Here is a 23,691-nt window from a genome sequence, read left to right on the forward strand (position 1 = left end):
GGTGTTATCCCAACTAAGTAGTTTAATTATCACAAGCATAACTATATCAGCCATTTCACTACTATGTCTAAGTTTAGTTAATAGCAGAAATAAAAGCTGTATAGCAAAGTTACTTGACAGCAGGCACTGGCACACCTGGTGTGGGCACTTTGCTCTGCCCTCCATGCCCACAAACACCTGGAGCAGATTTTGGCTCAGTTTCCCTTTTTCCCACTTCCCCCTATCAGGATTTCCTCCTCCCAGCCTTCTCCAGAAATTCTAAAGGATCATGTCCTTGCTTTTACCACTCCTTGTCCTGTCTGCAGAACATCATCTTCAAATTGCTGCCATTATAAAACACCTCACAGATCTTTCCTGGCTGTTTCCAAGACAAATTAAAATACTACACCCATTTCCAGGCTCCCTTGCAGATAACCAGCTATCCAAGTTCTCCTTATCTTTAATTCTTTTTTTAAAAACATGCTCCTTTCCTGTTTGATACAGCTGGTTCTTCCACTTAACCTTTTTTTTATGCTTTGCCCATTATTTTTCACTCTGACGTCACAATTTATCTAAACTGACACCAATGTCTTTTCCTGTAAAAGTTTATTTGTGTACAAAACAAATCAGTTTTGAAAAAGTCCATAATACATCACAAAACTTAGGCATGTAAAAAAAACCACACTTGGCTTCCCATGGGTTCACTGCCTTTTTTTTAGTGCCACAGAAATTCAGAGTCCTTGAAGTTTGCTGAAAATACCAAAGAAAAACAGTATTTAAGTTTTTTTTTAAATAGTTCATAATCCTCATAATGTTCTTAATTTCTTTATCTAAGAAAGATTTTATAATTATTTAAATTATTTAAAGACCTAAAGTATCTAATGGTGTGATATTTTTTATATTGAAGTAGAAGTTAAATAGGCTGACCCATTCCCTGAGAAGGTTTCTTCAACAAGAAGACTTATGCTTCTCTTAATGGGTTATACCATCATTATTTTAAACAGGTAAATTTTCATCCATTTTAAGCCTTTTGATACATTTTAATACTTTTTTTGGTGTTGCAACTGGCTTTTTTCCAGTCAGGGGAATGAACAAGTGCAGATTTAAAAATACAAGAAATCAAAGCCTGAAAGTGGCTTCTGGGCTTGATGATTATCACAAAATGAAGCAAAAATTGTTCCTAAATTTAATTAATGTAACAACCATCATCCCCAGAAATAAATCTGCTTCCCAATTAGGTCTCTATCATTGAAAATCAGGCAGTGCAGTCACCTCCTTTTACCTTTGGACTGTGCTTCCCATCACTGCTATTTGTAATTTCTAAATTTATTGCTTTAGTTCTGGGCATTTGGATTTGTTACACTGCCTAAGTATGAAGTGTAAGTTAAGCTGCTGGAACATTCAAATATTACACATTTTCTGTGTTTTTTATCTTATTTTTATGATAATCAGAAACTCAGCACAAAAGAAAAACCTATTTACCTGTCTTCAACTGTCTTGTTGGAGGGGTAAAACACCTTGAAGGAAAATCCACTTCTGGGAAACGAACCCTATGAAGGAAAAGAGGGAAAAAATCCACGTTTGTGTGAGGCAAATGCCAGTTCAGGGAGTGAGGAAGGTGGGATGGGAGTGCTGGGGGCTCTTACAGGGTTGATGCAGAGGCAGTCGCTGCTGGTGACAGTGAAGGGGTCGTGTTTGTCAGCAGTGACCAGCAGGTCTGGCAGGGGATAAACCCGCAGGGAATAATCGTAGGCCCAGAACACGGGGCTGACGTACAGCGGCAGCGGGCTCAGGTGCCCCTGGGATAAAATGGTCTTCACAAACTGCAACAACGACAGAAAAAAAAACACAAAACAAAACCCACAAACACTTGGTTTGAAGCATTTATCTCCTGGGATAAAGTGGTCTTCACAAACTGCAACAAAAAAACCAAGAAAACAAAACAAAACCCACAGACACTTGGTTTGAAGCATTTATCCCCTGAGGTAAAATGGTCTTCACAAACTGCAACAAAAAAACCCCACTGATGCCTTGTGAAACCTGACCTACAGCAGAGGCTGGATGGAGTTCCAGAATAAATCAGGGATTTATTAAAGGATCTCCTCCATGGATCCACCTTGGGCAGCACCAGAGCCCAGCCAGGGCTGCACCCAAATGACCCAAAATGGTCCCAAAATGCACGAGCGCTCCCGGGGGCTCTCCCTGGGATCAGTTCTGCTCCATTGGCACCTTGGAGTTCATTGTCCCATTCCAGCTTCAGCCCAGGCAGTCCCACCCTGCTTGTTTTTCTCTCTCCAGCCCACGGGGTTTGTGCTCCTGGGCTGAGGTTTGGATCATTTGTCCTTGGTGCCCAGCTGGAGCAGGAATTGTTTTGTGTCCCTGCTCTGTGCACAGAGCTCAGCATCCCCGATCTGGAGCCCAGACCCACATACTGAAGCAGCTCAGAATGTGAAAATAGAAAAGCTAAACCTGAGGCATCACCATAAACACTTGGTTTTAACCATTTGAAGCATTTCACCCCTAGGATAAAATGGTCTTTACAAACTGCAAAAAATCCCCCACGTTTGCTGCAAGCTCAGTTCATCCTGCATGTGTCAGTGTGTGTTAATAAAGCTTTTTAAACCTGGAAATGTTTGGGGTTTTTTGTATCTCATTCCTTCTGATTATTAATGATTCCTAGAGTAAAGCAGTGACTCTCCTCCAGCACTGAGCTGCTCTTTCCTTTCTTCACTTTTGGGGCTTTTAATACTCAAAGGCTTTTTTAAGGCACATCAGCCAGGATTTGAAGATGTCACAATTATTTCATCAGATTCCCCAGGAGAATCTACTTACCTGCTCCTCCAGCCCAGAAAGTACCAACACTGCCACAATTCCCATTTTTTGGTTTTTATTTTCCTTACTGCTTTCCAGTTAACCACATGACCCACACTAAAAAAGTCTTCCCTGAACTGAATGAATAATTTGATTCCCAGATGATTTTCCTTTCTTTGTGACAAAATTTCTCTCTCTATTGTTTTTTCACACTGATGGCTGAATTAAAATAGGCAAAAAGGCTGAGGAAAAGTGGAGTATGCAAAAAACAACCTGCAGAAAGTGCTGCAATTCTACATTTCCTTCCTGGGAAGCCCTGGATGAGGACAGGGAAGTGTCAGGAATGCAAATGTGCCCACAAAACCAAAGTACCTCATTGTTCACAGAGCCACTGAGCTAAAACAACTTTCTGAGGCAAGCAAGCACAAAAACTCCTGTAAAATAAATAAAACCAGACTCCATCCATCACTGCAACGAGCCAGGACTACCTGGACTGTTCTCATCCAATTATTTCAGTAAATCCCATCAGCTCCTGCTGTGGATTCATTATGTGGAACCACAACTCAGAGCACACTGCTGATGTGTGAGAAGCAGAATTTCAATTTCGAGTGAGGAGACAAAGCAAGCAGATGAATTTTGGAGGAAGTGACTTGCTGCTTTACTGCAAATGGCACTGGGTAACAGATGAAATCTTTAAAAAATGGTAATTTGCATTGAAATTTGCCTTTAGGAATTAGTGTTTCTTGGCAGGACATTGATGGGCAGCTCCAGTGTGACAAAATTACTCAATCCCACCTTAAAGTATCATGGTTTGAGTTATTTTGCTGTCAAAATGTAAAGAAAAATAAGAATACTAAATGTATAAATTCTTCTTACAACCCCTCTGTGTTACTCATGAAATGTGCCACAAGAATGAAGATCAGAGCCCCCAAAATCCAGCCCTGCTGATCCATAAAATCAAAAATCTTGGCAAAAAGTGGTGAACTCCACTCACTCACATGGTTGGGAATGTCCATGGTGCTGTTTGGGAAACGGACACAGTTCCTACACATTTTGTTGACCAAATCTTCCCGAAAAATAATGATTTCTTGGGTGCAGTATTGAACCCTGAGTGGGAAAGAGCAGTGAAATTAATTAAGGTTAACCTAAAAATAAAGAAGATTCATTAGAAAGTTGATCTCCCTCTAATACAGACAATTGAATGAAAATAATACTTTCCCTTACGATGCTTTTGAGCAGGATTCTTATATTCAATATCATGTTTTTTTAGCACTACTTCCTTTCTTCACTGATTTTTTAAGTCTTGCTGTATTTAAAACTTTTCACAATTCATGCAAGTGAAGAATTCTATTAATCTGAAAATTTTAAGGCAATTTTTCCCCAAAATCTGTAGGCTTTGAAAATTATATTTGCACATAATTTCGTTTTTAAAAAATATTTTAAAAAATTAGCAGTTGCATGGTTACCTGCAGGGATTTGTGGTGAAAACTGAAAATGGCACCAGCTGTCTGAATTCCTGAGTGATATTTTCAGCCAGGGGGGGTCTAAAATAAATAGCAGAGATCTCAACAAAGACTCTTACCATCTTTAACTCAAATTTCACTCGAAATTCCAAGATGTGAGGAAGTGAAGCAAACTGACCTTGGTAAAATAGAACCAGGCCCAGGATCTTCGGGACCAGGGACAAACACAAATCGACTACTGCAAAAAAAAAAAAAAAGAAGTTTAACAAATCTCGTTTATATAAACTGATCTTTAAAACTGGGTCTGATGTTCTGAATTCAGAGAGCAGGAGCCAGGAAAGTATCCCAGGGAGAGATCTTGGCTCCCTCATTAGCAGTTTCCATGCCAAGCTATTTTAGATAAAATCAAACTCACCCTGCTCCCAAACAAACCTGCAGGCCTGTTACAAAACCAGCTTTTTATCAGATCACAGCTGGCTCACAAGACAGAGAAAACAGGGTAACCCTCAGCTTCTTCAAGTAATTAAAGGCTTCACAAAATAAACAGATCTCCCCTTGCTCTGTACCTTTTATGGATGCTGGGATATTCACATATAATATCTGCCAGAGCCTTCAAAGAACCTGGAGTGAGGGAAAAACAGGACACAACCCCTGGTTAGAAATGAACACACCTTGGGTGAATCCCCCCTCTGCTGCAGTGCACTTTAAAAAAAAGGTTTATTTTCTGCTCTCTTCATCTGTTTGCCATCATTATTTTAATTCAGTGCACATGTCTGGCTGTTTACAAAGCCCTTCCTACCTTTCAGGGACTGGATTTGATTTTTGCCATATGGTGCAGATGAAAAATTTCCACAGAAGAAAAAGCAGGTGGGAGGTGCAGAGGAATAACCTGGGGAAAGAGAGGATCTGTGAGGGTATCCATTGACTCCAGCACTCAGGCCACTCCAGGAAAAGCAGGAACTGAAACAGCCCTTCAAGCTCTGCTGCTATTAATACACCTGACTGATTTTCTTCAGCCAGGCTGTTTTTAGCTCAAAAAGGTGATGGCAATGTACAAATGTCACTTTGAGGGAGCCCTCTGGCATTTACAGGCTGAGTTCCAGCAGTGTTTGTGTGCATCCAACTCCAGATCCAGTCAGAGAATTATACCAAGTGCAATTATCATAAATAATGCCATTTTAAAATGTATTATTGCCTTCAAGAGGAAAGCAGCAAGCAAGCAGCACTGAATTGCTATTAACCTCCCTGATCATTCCAATTTAAGGGCTCTCCCAACATCCAATTCCCCCTTTGGCATTATAAAGCAACAATAACTGGAATTGCCTGAGCAGTTTGAGGATCTGATGAGCGCTCACAACCTCACCCATTAACTGCTTCAAAGCAAAGGGGGGGAAAAAAGAAACCTGATTCCCATCCCTGAAATAAAAATAGAAACAGCTACTCAGGCATTCATCTCACATCCCAGTTACTCTCCATTTTCCTGACACACAGAATCACACTTGGATTTACTTCACTGGTTTTCAAAGGGGCTGGTAAATAGAACAGAATTGCTTATCCCAGAGAAATGGCTCATCAATATTTTTCCTTGCTCTCCCCCACAGCTGCTCATTTAGTTTATAATTAAGAAGGTTATCACTTGCCTATTAAAGTCTCAAAATAGCAAATGCAAGGTCTGCATCTCTGCCAGGTGAGCTCAGCACACAAACCTCACTGGCCAAGGTCCCTTTCTGCCCTCAGCACCTGCAAGCCTGGGTCAAGCCCAGCTTGCCCACAGGATTTGCCAGCTCTGACCCAGACACTGAACTGGTTTTGTAGCTTCTGCATGACTCTGCTCATTTCTGTCCAGTTCCCTTTTGGTGAGGAGCAATTTCCCACCCTGAATTCTGGCTGTTTTTAAACCAGGCACTCTCTCACACTTCCATTCTGCCTGAGGCAGGAGGGACAAGCTGTTCCCAAACTGCTGCAATACAAAGGAGCAATTCATAAATGCTTGTTTTTCCCAGTGCTGGCCACATTGCTGATCCCAGAATCCTGGAATGAGCTGGGTTGGAAGGGACCTTAAAGCTCATCCCATTCCACCTCCCTGCCATGGCAGGGACACCTTCCACTGTCCCAGGCTGCTCCAAGCCCCAATGTCCAGCCTGGCCTTGGGCACTGCCAGGGATCCAGGGGCAGCCACAGCTGCTCTGGGAATTCCATCCCAGCCCCTCCCCTGATGATGATCAGATCTGATGATGAATCATCATCATCATCAGATCCTCAAACTGCTCAGGCAATTCCAGTTTCTGTTGCTTTGCCAGGAATTCCTTCCCAATATCCCATCTGGCAGTGGGTAGCAATGTTCATCTCTCTGAACTAAGGAATTAGTCTTTAAGCTAAGCCCAGGAAGAACGTTCAGGAGCCAGGGAAACTTTCTTATCACAGCCCAGAAAATGGCTACTGGTCAAAACACTGTTTGTACTAAAAATTTATAGAAGAAATCATGCAAACAAGGTTTAGAGTGAAAGCAATTCTCACCTACCCGAAAACATCATGTGAAGTTTTTCCAGCACCTCTGCTTGGTCCAGCCACACATCAGACACAAACACAAACATGGCATCTTCATTCTCTTCCTCCAGCTGCTTCAGCTTTGCAGAAGCCTTTACTGAGGATGAGGAAGGCCCTCCAAAGAAGTTTATATTCCCATAGAAGGCTCTGCATCATTAAAATGTTCCAGTTATGATCCCAGAATGGTTTGGGTTCAAAGGGACCTTCAAGCTCATCCTATTCCAGCCCCTACCATGGGCAGGGACACCTTCCACTGTCCCAGGGATCCATTCTCTCAGCAACAAGGAATTTATTATTCCCATGGAACAGTTACCTGGCTTTGCATTTGAGAAGGGTTTACATCCCAATTTCCATTAGTATGCAGAACCCACAGGCCTTTGGAAGGGTTTTTCTGCCAACACTACAGTGCCTGTAAGTCCCAGAATTGCTTCCTTAAAATGATATTTATTTTAAAGCATTTGGGGAGGAGGAAGAATAACATACTTGAATGTCAGAGAAATTACAAAACAACAATGATCTTACTTAGAAACCCATAGGAAAACATGGAGTGAGGCTGCCAAAAGTCACTTTTGTACCTCGTGGTAGCAGAAGGCTCAGTGGGCGGAAATCCAAAAGCGTTCACATGAAAAACTTCATCTTCATACCACCCTAGGAGGTTTTGGAAGAGCAAAATAACCCTTCAGTTTTTCTACCAGCATCATGTCCCAGACATTAGTCAGAGAGCTGGCAGCCGTGCTGCACTGCCAGCCCCAGCCTCCATCAATCCCTCTCTTGTGGCAGCTCCACAGAACCAGAGCACCCAAGCATCTGGGTGGGAAAAGGGCTGAGCAAGAAAACAACTTTTTTTTTAAACCTCAGCCACTTCTGTGAATGGATTTGCTGCACAGCCACGTGAACAACCCCCTCAAGCCACTGAGGGGGAATGCAGGGGAACAGGAATGATTTTGCTGGCCCTGTCCTGGAAGGGTCCCCATGCGAGTGCTCCTTGTCTCAAACCCCACTGTTGAGAACAGAAGGAACAGGATGATATTTATTTATCCACACTCTCATTTCTGTTCCCAGCTTTTTCTTACAAGCATAAAACACACCAGGAAACAGACTGAGACCATGGATCTTGCACAGAGGAACATTCCACATACAGAAATAGCCCTTTTTTTTTTGCTAAAACAAGGCTCCAAAACTGCAAGCTCTTACATCATCCTAATGAGAAGCCTCATTAAAAAGCTTTGCCAGCACAGAGCAGCATTTTCAGATCATTAAATCACTCCTTTGGTTATTCCAGGCTGTCTTTCTAATCCAGCCATAACTTCTCCAAGCATGCTGGGGCCAATCCTCAAAGCTGCTCCAGACCCTCACATGCCCCAAGACCCCCAAATTCCCTCTCTATGCCTCCAGAGTCCACGAGGTCCCAGCAAAAGCTGAAGGCCAAAAATCTCAGTCCCAGACTCACTGATGGTCACCAAAATGAGACTTCTCTGCTCAGTCACATCTGGCAGCTACAGCTTGAACAGAATAATTTATTACAAACCAAAAAATAAACCCAGTCTGCTTTACCTTCTGCCAGAACAAAGGAGGACTCAGTGTATAATCCACTGTGGAACTGGTGCAGGAAGGTTAAGGAATGTATTTTTCTCAGATTCAAAGTAGGATTTTGAACCAAAATTTGCTTTCCAGCTGGTGTAATAGATTTGGACAGCACTGAAAGTTCACAGGCTGCCTGAATAAACTGGAAATTCCCTGGTATCTGAGCAGGTAAGTCCAGAGAAATCCCAGGAATGGGAACAGGCTCTGCTTCCATGGGGAGGGAAAGTGGCCATGTCCAAGGGAAAGACAGGAGCTGCAGCAGCCAAGGAATTGAAAACAAAGGAGAAAGACAGAGCTGCAGCTCTCAATATGTAGTTTTAATGGTCAGCATTGATTTACTGTTCAATTTAAAATCCTGCAGGTCTACAGGAAATTCCTCCAGCTCTTCCATCACAGCAAAAGGATATTGCTTTACTAAGGTCTAGCTGGACCACTCCTGTGGGGTCTTCTAGGAAAAATTTCCCCTACAAAACAGGATTCATTAATAAAGCAAAATATACCAAACACACAAATGCTTCAATCAGAAGCATCTATCAGTCAGCATTTAGAAATTATTTGGCTGGGTTTAATGTTTTAAGCTGGCAAGAACTGAAAATAATGTCATTTATAGTAAATGTATCTCAGCAGCTTCCCTGGGAGCTGCTGCAGTTGGGATTGCTGGTGCTCCCCTCCCTAAAACCACAGTCCAGGACATTGGCAAGTCCAAGCTCAGCCACTGGAAGCTCCAGCCTCTCTCTTGAGAGGGACATGCCAAAAAATCCTAACTGCTTCTGACATAAAAATTTTATAGTGGGAAGATAAAGAAAGACATTTTCCACACACATTGGCACTGAATGCTTGTGGGGAAGTCTCTTAGAATGAGTCAGGTGTGAGATATTTCAGTTTTCTCATTTTTAATGTATTATAGCACTGAAGGAGCAGTGATCAGAGACTCCACAACAAAAAGGAACTCACCTCCTTGAGCTGAGTGATCATCCCAAGCACAATCACTTCTTCCACTTTAGCTGGATTGCCCAAGAGAGTTTCAACTGTCTTTAGCTGGGATCAAAGGCAAAGAATCCAATCAGAATCAAATCAAATTCTCCAAACTCAAACTCTCTTGCTTGCTTTTTCCCAAGCAAGACAAAGCCCCACAGGCCATGGCTGTACATGAACACAGATGAGCCAGAGGATACAGGCTCATTACCAAAATCAGAGCCTTATTTCTCAATGTGGCTTAGGAGAAGATTCCCAATAGTGGCTGCTAGCACAAAGAACTGCTGTGATTATCTGGATTAAAACTGGAAAGAACTCCATTTTTTTACCTGGAATTTGCTCTTGCCATCATCAGGATGAGCATCAACTGGTGAAGGAGTGAAGAGCTCATGTCTGTGAGTCCTCTGCACAAACCAGAATTGAAGTGATTCAGTTTAAAAATAAATGAGCACTGCCAAAAAGCCACTTTGTTTCAAGCACTATGCAAAACACTTCAGAAAGTTCTTACTCTCCTTCATCCAGCAACTTTTAATAATTCAGTCCTTTTGACAAGAATTTACTTCCAAGAAACAGATGATGGATAATAAAACTAAGCCTAAACCAAGTGTCATGAAAGCATCCGTAAGGCTGCTAAAAGAAGTTATTTGTGACAAGCTGGGAGGCAGAGAGTTTATGAGGCACAGAGCATGATGTATTTTTGGAAGGAGAAGTGGGATCCATCCCTGTGGACTCCTGACCTGCTGGAGGATGGAGTAGCGCTCCCGGAACAGCTCTGCCTTGTCCCTGGCAGTCCCAAATAAACTCGGCCTAGGCAGGTCAGTCATGGACAGGCTGCAAGGAAACAACACAATCACCACTTAGAAAAGGGATACTCCCCACATAAAAATGATTTCTTGATCTAAAAGGTTTGTGAGGCTGAAAAAGCTGCACCATGATTTAGGTAGATTCCAGCTCAGGATCCTGTGTTTCTGCATTTCTGCATCCATTTCATTCCCCTCTAACTCACAGGCCTTGAGATTTATCCTTCCACCCAAAGAGATCTCCGCAGAAATCCATTTCTAAAAAAGCAGTTATGCCTTTAAGCAGTTGTGAACAAAAGCATTATTCCTCCAGTTTCTCACCAGCTGCTCCTAATTTTTCTTTTTTACCATTTGGAGCACTCCTTAGAAACCCCCCCAGGGCTTCAGGGAGCTGCAAGATACAGACTAAGAAATAAATACAGGCAACTGAGAGATGAAATTTATTAAGAAAAATAAATTTAAACAGCCCAATGTGAGAAAAAAAATAACCCCAAACTACCTTTAGTGATGTATGTCCTTAGCCTTACTGTCTTTTTTATTCATTAGGTGGCATATAAACTTGGTTTATGGTCTTAAACATTTATTACTTTTCTCACTCAGGCTTCAGCTGAAGAGACCCAAGAAGGAAAGATTAAAACCAGACTTATCCTATAGAAATAGAGGCTTTGTTCTTAAAACAGGAAGTGCTTGAAACTTAAAATATGGGGGACTTACGGCAGAAACTTCTTTCTTTCTGAATTATAAATATAACGTGGAATGTCAAAGGCTCCAATAATGTTGAAAACGTTTTCTCTGAAATAAGAACAGTTACAGCATTAAGTGAATGTCAACTTCCAGCCAAAACCATTCTGTGATTCCATGAAGTGCATGAAACAAACTAACAAATATGTTGGCTAAAGTGACATTTGTTTTGTTCCCCATCTTCTCTTTCTATTTTCTAGTCTACTTTCTCCTGCATCTTGTAGTTAAATAATTTAAAAGACTTGTCCTTGTGATCTGTAGAGCTTTTCCCTTCAGGACTCTGCACTGAGAATCTGTACATATGGATTTCTCTTCATTTCTGGTGCAAAAAAAAACCCTACATTAAGTATAAAAAAGCGCCACGAAGAAAAGTCACACTCAAACCATCTGCATCATAAAGATTCCAAGGCAAGGAGCAAAGTTAAACTCAAATTTTCTCCATCCTGAGAGGCTGTGGGATGACAGGATCTAATTGACATGCCCAGCAAACCATCTCTTTTCATGCTTTGCATCACGATGGGAACACAAAAGCAAACACATCCATCAGGATCACAAAGTTCTCAGAAACTCCAGTAATTGCTCCACACTTTGCTATCACAGAAGGGAAATCAATCAGGGCTTCAAAAAACTAAATAAAAAAGCAGGAGCAGGCACCCCAGAGGAAAATTTTTCCAAAGTGCTTTCAGAAAAGAAAGGAACAAAAGCAACTTGAGATAACTTTCATGTAGAGCAAAGCAAATAAAGCATGGCCAGAAGTGTTGGTTAATATTCCACCTGCAGCACACCCAACACACAACACCAGCAGCTGAATTCCAGAATTCCAGATTCTCTTCAGGGCCCCCTGGAGGCCCAGCCATGAGAACAAACGCTCCAAGGAGCAGCCTGGTGATGCCTTGTGAAACCTGACCCAGAGCAGAGGCTGGATGGAGTCACAGAATAAAGCAGAGATTTATTAAAGGATCTCCTCCATGGATCCACCTTGGGCAGCACCAGAGCCCAGCCAGGGCTGCACCCAAATGACCCAAAATGGTCCCAAAATGCACGAGCGCTCCCGGGGCTCTCCCTGGGATCAGTTCTGCTCCATTGGCACCTTGGAGTTCATTGTCCCATTCCAGCTCCAGCCCAGGCAGTCCCACCCTGCTTGTTTTTCTCTCTCCAGCCCACGCTGTTTGTGCTCCTGGGCTGAGGTTTGGATCATTTGTCCTTGGTGCCCAGCTGGAGCAGGAATTGTTTTGTGTCCCTGCTCTGTGCACAGAGCTCAGCATCCCCTGATCTGGAGCCCAGACCCACACACTAAAGCAGCACAGAATCTGTAAAATAGAAAAGCTGAAACCTGGGGAATCACCACTTGGTTTTAACCATTTGAAGCATTTCACCCCTAGGATAAAATGGTCTTTACAAACTGCAAAAAATCCCCCACATTTGCTGCAAGCTCAGTTCATCCTTGCACGTGTCAGTGTGTGTTAATAAAGCTTTTTGAACCTGGAAATGTTTGGGGTTTTTTGTATCTCATTCCTTCTGATTATTAATGATTCCTAGAGTAAAGCAGTGACTCTTCTCCAGCACCGAGCTGCTCTTTCCTTTCTTCACTTTTGGGGCTTTTAATACTCAAAGGCTTTTTTAAGGCACATCAGCCAGGATTTGAAGATGTCACAATTATTCCAGCTTTAGCCCAGGCAGTCCCATCCTGCTTGTTTTTCTCTCTCCAGCCCACCCTGTTTGTGCTCTTGGGGCTGAGGTTTGGATAATTTGTCCTTGGTGCCCACCTGGAGCAGGAATTGTTTTGTCTCCCTGCTCTGTGCACAGAGCTCAGCATCCCCTCATGTGAAGCTCAGAACTGCACACTAAAGCAGCACAGAATGTAAAAAAATACAAAAGCCAAAACCTGAGGCATCACTGGTGCAAAGGCAGCAGCAGGAAGGCAAAAGCACAGAGCAATGACTGCAGACAAGGCCTGGCATTCCTTTCCCCAGGAGGAACAAGGAAATGACAGCAGCTCCCAGAAGTTCCCATAAAATTTAATAATGTCACCCTACATGGCCTCATCCGGGGCCCGGCAGCATTCCTGGACAGCTGCTTCCACCAAGGGCTGCTCAATCATGTTGGATGACACTGCAAAGAAAAATCCCAAGGATAAAACCTGCAGCAGGGAAGGAAGCGGGTGCCCAATATTTCACTACATTAAATGGCTGAGTCCCCTTAATGGAATACACACAAATAATTCATGTTTTCTGTAATGACACACAGATGGCTCACTTAATATTGCCACCAAAAGGACAAATTCCTAGGGAAAAAAATACCCTGTGCCCACCCTGAATTCCCCAAACATGGAGAACAAGACAATTACAGTTTATGCAGAGCTGCCAAATATATCACAAATGTGTTTGGTTCCAGAACATTATCACAAGGATTGCTGCCTTAAGTATTCCAACACAATTCTGGAGATGGGCGCATTGTTGTTTTCATTTAATTGAAATTAGTTTGAAGGCCTCCCCACCCTAACAGGTAAGAATTCCTTCAAAATATTCCATCAAAATATTCCTTAAAATATTCCTTCAAAACATTCCATCTAACCCTGCCCTTTGGCAGTGGGAAGCCATTCCCTGTGTCCTGTCCCTCCATGTGTAAATAGTCTGTCTCCACTTTTTATATTTAAAATTACAGTTTCAGGTACAAAGATGTCCAGACAAACTCTTAATGACTGTCACTGAAAAATGCTACTACTCTTGGAAAAGTCAGGATATTCTGCACTGTCAACTGTTTACTTGGCACAAATGTCTTCTGCTGACAAAATAAAAGGCCAAAAAATACATTTATCTCAATCAACCCTTTACACTGCAGTGACACCTCAGTGGCTCTGCTGTAACTGCCTTGATCACATCAGAAATGCCAGGAAAACCGGCTCAAGAAAAAGAAATTGTTTACTTACAAGGCTGTTTTTCAACTGCATCGATGACATTTTCAATTATATCGTCAAGTTCTCCCTCCCTGGTGGACTGGAAAGCTTCAGTGAGATACTTCAGGGCGTCCCTAATCCCAGAGGAGAAAGCACAAAAAGCAATTAATATTCCATAGTTGACACAAACTGTGCTGATTTTGGCAGGTGTGCGCATCATCACCACGTGGCTTGTGGTTAAAAAGCAGAAATAATTAGTTCTGCATAACAGCACGTGGGTTTAAAGTCAAAGAAAAAAATCACTGAGATTGAAAATATCAGGGAAAAGATGTGGAGAACCTCAGCTTCACTTAAAAAATTCCATGTTGGAAGGGAATTCTGAAGACCCTGTGGTCCAACCTTCTCCTGGAAGCAGGGCTTGGGTTATGCTTTCCTGGGCCCTGTGGAGCCAAGCCTTGAGAACTTCCACTGAGGGAGATTCCAGCACTTCCCTACTCCATCAATTTCAAAGTTTAATTACTATTACAATGAAGAATTAAATGTCTCTTGCCCTGTCACTGTGCATCCTTGAGAACACTTCTCACTTTTAGGAAGACTGGGATTAAGTCCTCAGGAATCTTCCCTTCTTGAGGCTAAATAAACCCAAATCCTTCACATCCTCTCCATGCCACGTTCTCTGACCCTCTAATCACAGAATTCCAGAATGGTTTGGCTGGGAAGGGACCTCAAAGCTCATCCCATTCCAACTCCCTGCCTACAACAGGGACACCTTCCACTGTCCCAGGCTGCTCCAAGCCCCAGTGTCCAACCTGGCCTGGGACACTTCCAGGGATGCTGGGACAGCCACAGCAAATCTGGGAATTCCACCCCAGTATCTGGGAATTCTCTGGGAATTCCTTCCCAATCTCCCACCCATCCCTGCCCTCTGGCAGTGGGAGCCATTCTCTGTGTCCTGTCCCTCCATCCCTTGTCCCCAGTCCCTCTCCAGCTCTCCTGGAGCCTCTTCAGGCCCTGCCAGGGGCTCTGAGCTCTCCCTGGAGCTTCTCCTCTCCAGGGGAACATTCCCAGCTCTCCCAGCCCGGCTCCAGAGGGGCTCCAACCCTGGGAGCAGCTCCATGGCCTCTCTGGACTCGCTCCAGCAGCTCCACATCTCTCATTTTGGACTCCAAATCCGTGTGTAGCCCTGAAGCTGGGATGTCACCAGAGCAGCTTCCAGCTCTTCCTGGCCTCCAGCCCAGGACCTCAACAGCTCCCACAGGACCTGCTCCAGTTTATCAATATATTTGAAATAGAAGTTATTTTCATTCTCAATAACACAAGATTTAGAAATCTGGTTTTCCCCTCAGCCTTAGACAAGAGTCTTGCATTAAATATAAAAATTTTCTTATTAATGTCATCTGTTAGCCAACCAAAGTGGCATTTTGGTGATCAGCCTGACCTTCAAAACATCTCAGCTCATGGAACTGTGGTGTCAGGAGTTCTGGACTTGTGCTGCTCTCTAATGAAAGTATCCTAAAGAATCACATTCCAACCACAATAGAAAGATCATTTAATGGATATTAATACACACGAGAAAGAAAGGGAAAGTAAGAGCGATGGGAAACCCAGTCTCTTATAAATCATGACACCTTCCACTGCAAGCAGGAATCCCTTTTAATTGACCTTAGCATCTCTAAATAATACATCCCATTATATTTAGAAATACACCCTTCCTGTCTTTGGAAATGCCATCCCTTCCTCTAGCAAAGAATGCTGAGCACAAGACTGGCAAGTGGAACTCAGATCCCAGAGCTGTCAGGGTCCGGGGCAGACAAAAAAACTCAACCAAACACCCGGCACCAACATCAGGGAGGGCTACAAGGGGAGACCACGGGCAGCTTTTGGTGGCACCCAGGGCCATGAGAGGGATGGGTAAAAGCGGCCTGCATCAGCAGGACAGGCGGATGGCTCTGGAGGAGCCTCCAGAGCTGGATGCGGGGCAAGGAAGAGGTGGGAAAGGCAGCCCCACATCCCGAGGCGGCGGCGCGGGGGATGCGGAGCGGCCCGGCCCCACCGCGCCCCGGCGCTGCCCGGGCCCGAGGCCCGCCCGGGGCCGGTCCGGAGCGGGGCCGGGGCCGGAGCGGGGCCGGGGCCGGGGCCGGAGCGGGGCCGGGGCCGGCGCTACTCACGGGCGCAGGACGAGCCCCCGCAGGCGGAACGCGGAGCTGAGGCGGCGCCGCAGCCGCTCGGGCTCCATGGCGGCGATGGCGCCAAACGCGCCCGGGCCGCCCCCTCAGGCCGGGCCGGCCCCGCCGCGGGAGGAGCCCGGCTCGGCCCCGCTCGGCCCCTGCGGGACCGGCCCGGGGCAGCGATCGTGCCCTGGGCTGGCTCTACGGGGCACCGCCGGTCCTGAGGGCGGCTCCGGGCCCCTCCTGACAGGAGACGTGGAGGGGCTGGAGCGTGTCCAGGGCAGGGAATGGAGCTGGGAAGTGTGATAGATTGAGGAATGTTTTGTCCATTAAAGGGTTAAAAACAGAAAACTAAGGCTCTAAGATCAAGATGAAACTCATATGCAAACATGCTCTTGCTGAATGTCTAATTGCTCAAAAAGCCTTAAGATCCAGGAACTCAAGCATGAGGAAGACCACCCAGCCTTTATCACAGGACCACCGGGAGCAGAATACACCGCCCAGCCTTTATCACAGGACCACCGGGAGCAGAATACACCGCCCAGCCTTTATCACAGGACCACCGGGAGCAGAATACACCGCCCAGCCTTTATCACAGGACCAGCGGGAGCAGAATACACCGCCCAGCCTTTATCACAGGACCACCGGGAGCAGAATACATCGCGCAGCCTTTATCACAGGACCACCGGGAGCAGAATACACCGCCCAGCCTTTATCACAGGACCACCGGGAGCAGAATACATCGCGCAGCCTTTATCACAGGACCACCGGGAGCAGAATACACCGCCCAGCCTTTATCACAGGACCACTGCCAAGCGAAAGGCACAGGCGCAGAGCACAGCTTGAGACACGTCAGCAGGAAACGGAACTGTATAAAAGATGAACTGAAACCTGCTGGGGTTGCGGCAGTTGCGCCCAGGGCTGTTTTTTGCTTTTGCCTTGCTTGCTGTAATTAATAAAATTCCTTGATTCGATCATATTTATCCAAATGTGTGGTCAGATTTATCACAATTTGGTGCCGTGACTCGGATGGGATTGGTACAGTAGGGCACGATTACCGAGGAGGCGCCCCAGCACTGGTGGCCTTGGTGATCGGTCCCTGCCTCGCTCCCACCGACGAACCTAAATTCAAGGCATTAAAGCAAAAGGAGACCGGTCGACCCTATAAACTTTTTGGACAAAGGTCCGGACGAAGACGCAGGAAGCGTGAGTATTAAAAGGGGTCGGGATCCTGGAGTGTGACGAGTGTGGTGTATTAGAGGGGGGCTGGCAGCTCGGACTCCCCAAGTGAGCGCTGTTATGTGTATATCTCATTTATAACAGTGCGGACCCTCAGTAGTGCGGTTCTCATTGCTCTTTCCGTGTCAAACCACGACAGCCACTGACCAGGGGAAGCTGGTTTTTGCGTGGAACGATTGAAGGCACTCCAGAAGATGGGGCAGGGGAAGAGCAAGCCCTCTGTACCTGTAAAACTTCCCCCAGTTCCTGGGGACAGCCCATTGGGGTTTATGATACACAACTGGAGACATTGCCCTGGCACTGGAGATAAAGATAAGGCAAAAATGATTCATTACTGTGTAGAAGTGTGGGGAGGAAACAAATATCACGCAATGTTTATTGGCCCATATTTGGGTCCTCAGAAGATTGGATGAAGCAGGACCTGAACATGTGGGTAAACACCAAAACCCCTTTCAGTCAGGAGGAGAGTGAATATGCAAAAATATGGGTAGAAAGTCCTGGCAGTAGAGTGTTTTTATACCCCTTGAAAGAAAAAATCGCCCGTGGATAACTCCGGGGCAAGAAGAAAGGATAAAAAGAAGGAAGAAATCCCGCTAGTTCCACCCCTGTACGTACCCCCGCCAGACCCAAATGCTCCCCCACCCCCAGATATGTCCTCGGAAGAGGAGGATGAAAATCCCAAATCCTCAAAGCATGAGGGACCGATGACAAGGAGCAGAGCTAGACAGCATAACCTGTAACCATTGAGGGAAATGCCCATGGGAGGGGCACAACCAGGTATTGGGTTTATTTCGGTTCCACTCAGCTCGGGAGATGTACGAGATTTTAAGAAGGAGATGGGGAATTTGTTGGAAGATCCTCTAGGGGTTGCAGAGAGATTAGATCAATTTCTGGGTCCTAACATATACACTTGGGATGAGTTACAGTCGATCATGAACATCTTCTTTACTGCTGAGGAAAAGAATATGATCAGAAATGCGGGAATGCAAATTTGGGATGCACAACATATCCAAGGTCCACAAGCAAATGGCCCCATTTTGTGTCCAGAATTATCAAGGAAGTAATGGCAACAATAGGGATAAAATGGGACTACCATACCCCATGGCACCCTAAAAGCTCGGGAATAGTTGAAAGAATGAATGGGGAAATAAAGAAACAATTGACAAAGCTCATGATAGAAACTAAACTGTCATGGGTAAGGTGTTTACCATTAGCACTTTTGAACATAAGAACCCAACCGAGATCCGACATGGGAATTTCCCTTTTTGAAATGCTATAGGAATGCCTTATAATCTAGAAGAGCCCCAAGACCATCCAAATCTAAGGGACAAAAACATGAACACCTATATTGTTAATTTAATGAAATACAGAAATGAGCTATGGAAAAAGGGATTGATAGCTGAGAGACCTCCACTGGAAATAAGAATACATCAAATGCAACCAGGAGATTGGGTATTAATAAAAACATGGAAAGAGACATCACTAACCCCTCAATGGGAAGGTCCTTATCTTGTATTGCTCACTACAGAAACTGCAGTATGAACAGCCGAGAAAGGATGGACCCATGCCAGCAGAGTTAAAGGACCAGTGGAGAAACCAGTACCCAAGTGGCAAGTGACCAGTTCTCCTGGAGATTTAAAACTGAAAATCCAACGAAAGGACTATTGATGAGTAAATACCAAATTGAGTACTTACCCAACCCATATTACACAGAAGAAGGACTGATTTGTAATAGTGATGTTAGGGTAATAGTGATGTTAGGGTAAGGTGTGGGAACCTTGACTGTAATTGCTGCCCTTTTGTTTGCTATATATGTAAAAGTATGATGGGAAAAGTGGTGGATTCATTGTAGGCGGGGAATTCCACCCAGAGGAATTTGCAGTCCTTGCTGGAAGCTCCAGCGTGAGATTACTGATTGGATTCTAAAGTGTAAAGTCTAAAGGGAAATTAGGGGTGGAATCAGAGGAACGGTGGGAAAAATTTACTAAAGGAATTGAACCAAATTATTATTGTTATCATTTGAACCAGCCCGTCCCTTTTGTAGCCGAAATTACTGAAAGCATTTGCTGCAGACACCTGAAGGAGGTCCAGTGTAATGTTCCAGGAATTAAGGAAAATAACTGGCACTCCTATATCAACAGGCAGAGGAAGCAATATGCTCTATCTCAAATACCTCCCAAAGAATACCCCTGCTGCTGAGAAGATGGTACCCCTCATGGCTCGAAGCAACCGAGTCGACGAGCGAGGCAGAGGAGTAAAAGATGGTGGAGGAAAGAAACCCCGAATTGGGATATCAGAGCAGTGCTCTTGGAATGGCCTCAGGAGTGGGACTAAAAAGCCTTGGTGTGATCTGCGACACCCGAATTATTTGAACAAGGGAAAGGCACTAATAAATCAGAATTACCGAACAGCCTACGCCTCCAATAATCACCACCACTTAGCCCAATATATTTTCTTTTTTCTGAGTGTGTTGTGTGCAAAGGAGGTTGCTGGTGTCGAAGGTGTAGGGGAAATACAGTATACGCACGAACCCTTTAAATGGACTTTAATTCGATGGGAAGATCAGAAAACACTTCAGACTATAATTACACCTGAAGCCCCTTCCTTTACATGCTCTCTAAGGGACATTGTACATGTTGAATTAACATTTGATCCTGGATTCTACTTCTGCCCTAGTTCAAACCCAGGGAAAGCCTATTGTAACTATCCTGGACATTATTATTGTGGCTATTGGGGTTGCGAAACCATTGCTTCAGACTGGCAGGTTGAAAAACCAGATAAATACCTAAGGGTGGGATGGGGTCCCTATGGGTGCAATCCTCCGATACGTGATTTTGCGGGGGGAATTAGTCAAAAAGGAAACTGTCACTGGATTTACATTAATGTTACACAACCTGCAGAACCAGGATGGTTCCTAGGAAAAACCTGGGGGGTAAGGATATGGGAACCCGGACCTCGGGTAGATAGTGGTGGACATATCCTTATCAGGAAAGAACGAGTACCCCCTGATCCAGAACTGGTGGGACCCAACCCAGAAGTAGGAGAATCAAATGAGGAATTGAGAAATCAATGGAATGTTACTAATGAGATTGACAATACTACAATTACTCCGCAGGGAAAAGAAAAACCAAACTATACTCAAAACGGGGTTAGAATATAGTGCTCTATGGAAAGTTATGCAAGCTAGTTATGGGATCTTAAACAAGACAAACCCAGAATTAACTAAGGAATGCTGGTTATGCTATAATATTAGACCTCCATTCTATTAAGGCATTGGGGTAACAGCAAAAGCCAGAAGAATTAATGGAACTAACCGGGCACAATGCCTCTGGAAACAGAAAAAGGAAGTGCTCCAGGGATTAACTCTCTCTCAAGTACCAGGAAAAGGGAGATGCATGGGAAATACACCAAAGCATAAGGAACATCTTTGTGGGACAATCATGTCAGTAATAAGAACGGGAAAACCACCGGCTGACTGGTTATTACCAGCTGCCAACACCAGGTGGGTATGTAAAAGTATAGGGATCACCCCGTGCCTTTCACTAAAACTGTTTAACCACACCCATGACTATTGTATTCAAGTATCTATTATACCCCAAATTACTTACCATACAAATGAATACATTTACAAACAACACACAACATCAGAACACTACTTGGAAAAAAGAGAGCCTCTTACCGCCCTAACCATAGCAACTCTCCTTACAGTAGGGGGAATAGGAGCAGGAACAGGGCTAGCTTCCTTAGTTAACCAACAGAAGGAATTTAAGGCATTAAGGATTTCGGTAAATGAAGATCTCAGCAAAATAGAACAAGCCATTGATGGTTTAGTGAAATCAGTAAGATCTCTTTCAGAAGTAGTCTTGCAAAACTGAAGAGGATTAGACTCACTGTTTTTACAACAAGGTGGGTTATGTGTAGCTCTTAAAGAGGAATGTTGTGCTTATGCAGACCATACCAGGGTAGTGATAGATACAATGGCAGAATTGAGAAAACTACTAGAACAAAGAAAAATGGAAAGGTAGGCACAACAAAGTTGGTATGAGACTTGGTTCAATCACTCCCCTTGGTTAACTACCTTACTGTCTACCGTGGCTGGACCATTAATTGTACTAACTCTTGGCTTGACGTTTGGGCCTTGTATATTTAATAAATTGGTGGCAATAGTAAAGGGACGCTCAGAAGCTGCACACCTTACGCTTATTGGAGCCAAATATGAACAAATACCAGAAGATGAAACTGTAGAGGCATTGAAATTGGCCAGACAGGAGTTGCGAAGATTTAATGAACAAAAATGAACAAGAGGCAAAGGGGGGATGGTGATAGATTGAGGTATGTTTTGTTCATTAAAGGGTTAAAAACAAAAAACTAAGGCTCTAAGATCAAGATGAAACTCATATGCAAACATGATCTTGCTGAATGTGTAATTGCTCAACAAGCCTTAAGTTCCAGGAGCTCAAGCATGAGGAAGACCACCCAGCCTTTATCACAGGACCACCGGGAGCAGAAAGGCACAGGCGCAGAGCACGGCCTGAGAGACACGTCAGCAGGAAATGGAACTGTATAAAAGATGAACTGAAACCTGTTGGGGTTGCAGCAGTTGGTGGAGCAGGGACTCCCCTGTCGCCCAGCACTGTTTTTTGCTTTTGCCTTGCTTGCTGTAATTAATAAAACTCCTTGATTCTATCATATTTATCTAAATGTGTGGTCAAATTTATTACAGGAAGGGGCTGGAGCATCCGTGAGGGAGCTGGGAAGAGGCTGGAGAATCCCTGAGGGAGCCGGGAAGGGATTGGAGAGTTCCTGAGGAGCTGGGAAGGGGCTGGAGAGTTCCTGAGGAGCTGGGAAGGGAATGGAGAGTTCCTGAGGGAGCTGGGAAGGGGCTGGAGAGTTCCTGAGGGAGCTGGGAAGGGGCTGGAGAGTTCCTGAGGGAGCTGAAGGGGCTGGAGAGTTCCTGAGGAGCTGGGAAGGGGCTGAGCCTGGAGCAAAGGAGGCTCAGGGGGACCTTGTGGCTCTCACAGCTCCTGCCAGGAGGGGACAGCCGGGGGGTCGGGCTCTGCTCCAGGAACAGGGACAGGAGGAGAGGGAACGGCCTCAGGCTGGGCAGGGCAGGCTCAGGGTGGAATCAGCAGGAATTTCCCCATGGAAAGGGTTGTCCAGACCTGGCATAGGCTTCCAGAGCACTGGTGGAGTCCCCATCCTTGTAAGGATTTAAACACCATGTGGGTGTGGCATATGGGGACATGGGGGAGTGGCAGCCTTGGCAGACTCCACCTTCATAGAAGGCTTTTCCTACCCAAACAATTCCCTGGTTCCATAAAACACTTGCTGTGACTGACACAAGTTACCCAGCACAATTATCCACGGTATCAGTTCCTTTACAGGCATTGTAGCTCACAATATTTCTCCCTCCTCTTTCCCTGTAGGCCCAGCACAGGTTCCTCTGCATCTCCAGTACTTCAGAATCTCTCTCACTTCATATTTTCTTGGCACAAAACATCCATCAAATACATCTGACCGTGATGTCAGCACAGGTCCTGTGAGCACAGGATGCTCTCCAGGGCTCTTTTTACATAATCACAGCATCCCAGAATTATTTGGATGGGAAGACACTTTAAAACTCATCTCATCCCACCCCCTGCCATGGCAGGGACACTTTCCACTGTCCCAGGTTGCTCCGAGCCTCATCCAACCTGGCCTTGGACACTCCCAGGAATCCAGGTACAGCTACAGTTCCAGGATTATGGAGTAGCTGCCTTCTCTCCAGATGGAAAACACCTGATACTTCATTCAAACACTCATCCCCATCTCTCAAAGTACAGCTTGATTCCACAGAAGGCTCACAAAGCAACTCTTGAAAGAGTTCGATCTAAAGACTGCAGGGATTTAAAGACAGAAAATGTCAGCTATTTTCTATAGCCCATTCTCAACTGCACAATTTATAATTGCTCCTCATCGGGGAGTGAGCTCATGGGTGAAGCTGCTGCTACTCTCTTCAGACAAAGAGCTGCCATCTGACAGGTCTCAGCTATTTTGGCAGGAAATATGATTCATTTTTTTGTCGCAGGCATGCAGCTAGGTGCAAATTATAAGCCAAATTCTTACATAAGTACCATCATTTGCTAAAATTACTGCTTATTCTCCTTCTAAGAAAACCTGATCCTGCCATTCATCTCCTGTCTCGCCACATGAAGGAAGGTGCACCTTGGAGAAGGGATGTGCCCCTCATCCAAAAATAATTTTCTCTAGAGCTATGACCAACCAGGGAATGTCAAGTACACTCCTACAGCATCCTGCTGGATTTGGGGGCTCTCTTAGCTTGCCTGGAGCCTCCCACCAGAGATATAAAAGTATTCCAGCATGAGCTGCAGCCTTGTGTTTCACTGAGCCATCTGCAGCTCTGCAGACCATGCCCAGATCTTTGTCTCTGTCACCTCACATGGCTTTGCTGGACATCACAGCAACTGGAGAGACCCCAGTGCTCCCGG

The 23,691-nt window shown here is 44.8% G+C and overlaps 2 protein-coding genes across 3 annotated transcripts; one reads left to right on the top strand and one right to left on the bottom strand.

Annotated features, from left to right (window-relative positions):
• Positions 1-568: 568 nt before the first annotated feature.
• POLE2 (DNA polymerase epsilon 2, accessory subunit) lies at positions 569-16,067 on the bottom strand. Of its 2 annotated transcripts, XM_021536056.2 has the most exons (19): positions 15,965-16,067; positions 13,830-13,930; positions 12,937-13,012; positions 10,874-10,951; positions 10,097-10,190; positions 9,689-9,763; positions 9,339-9,422; positions 8,792-8,848; positions 8,355-8,403; positions 7,376-7,448; positions 6,775-6,947; positions 5,053-5,142; positions 4,820-4,874; positions 4,432-4,491; positions 4,257-4,334; positions 3,789-3,897; positions 1,626-1,802; positions 1,462-1,529; positions 569-729 (listed from the first exon to the last, which is right to left on the bottom strand). In XM_021536056.2, the coding sequence occupies exons 1-19, from the start codon at positions 16,030-16,032 to the stop codon at positions 711-713; spliced, it is 1,584 nt and encodes a 527-aa protein (XP_021391731.2). In that variant the 5' UTR covers positions 16,033-16,067; the 3' UTR covers positions 569-710. The 2 variants fall into 2 exon arrangements, with proteins under 2 accessions (XP_021391731.2, XP_077639993.1); XM_077783867.1 differs by lacking the exon at positions 15,965-16,067 and having other exon boundaries at positions 13,830-14,686.
• Positions 16,068-16,176: 109 nt separating this feature from the next.
• Positions 16,177-21,894, top strand: LOC110473490 (uncharacterized). Its single transcript, XM_021536058.2, has 2 exons — positions 16,177-17,170; positions 18,732-21,894. The coding sequence occupies exon 2, from the start codon at positions 19,299-19,301 to the stop codon at positions 20,361-20,363; it is 1,065 nt and encodes a 354-aa protein (XP_021391733.2). The 5' UTR covers positions 16,177-17,170; positions 18,732-19,298; the 3' UTR covers positions 20,364-21,894.
• The last annotated feature ends 1,797 nt before the right edge of the window (positions 21,895-23,691 follow it).

The sequence above is a fragment of the Lonchura striata genome, chromosome 6 (genome assembly GCF_046129695.1).
Source record: "Lonchura striata isolate bLonStr1 chromosome 6, bLonStr1.mat, whole genome shotgun sequence".
Lineage (NCBI taxonomy): Eukaryota > Metazoa > Chordata > Aves > Passeriformes > Estrildidae > Lonchura > Lonchura striata.

Coding starts and splice junctions, on each gene's coding strand:
- POLE2 (XM_077783867.1), bottom strand. CDS start 14,016: ATGATGCGCACACCTGCCAAAATCAGCACAGTTTGTGTCAACTATGGA. Junction 13,013..13,829: donor TGCAGTTGAAAAACAGCCTT/GTAAGTAAACAA, acceptor TTTTCTTTGCAG/TGTCATCCAACATGATTGAG. Junction 4,492..4,819: donor TATCCCAGCATCCATAAAAG/GTACAGAGCAAG, acceptor TTTTTTTTGCAG/TAGTCGATTTGTGTTTGTCC.
- LOC110473490 (XM_021536058.2), top strand. CDS start 19,299: ATGTTCCAGGAATTAAGGAAAATAACTGGCACTCCTATATCAACAGGC.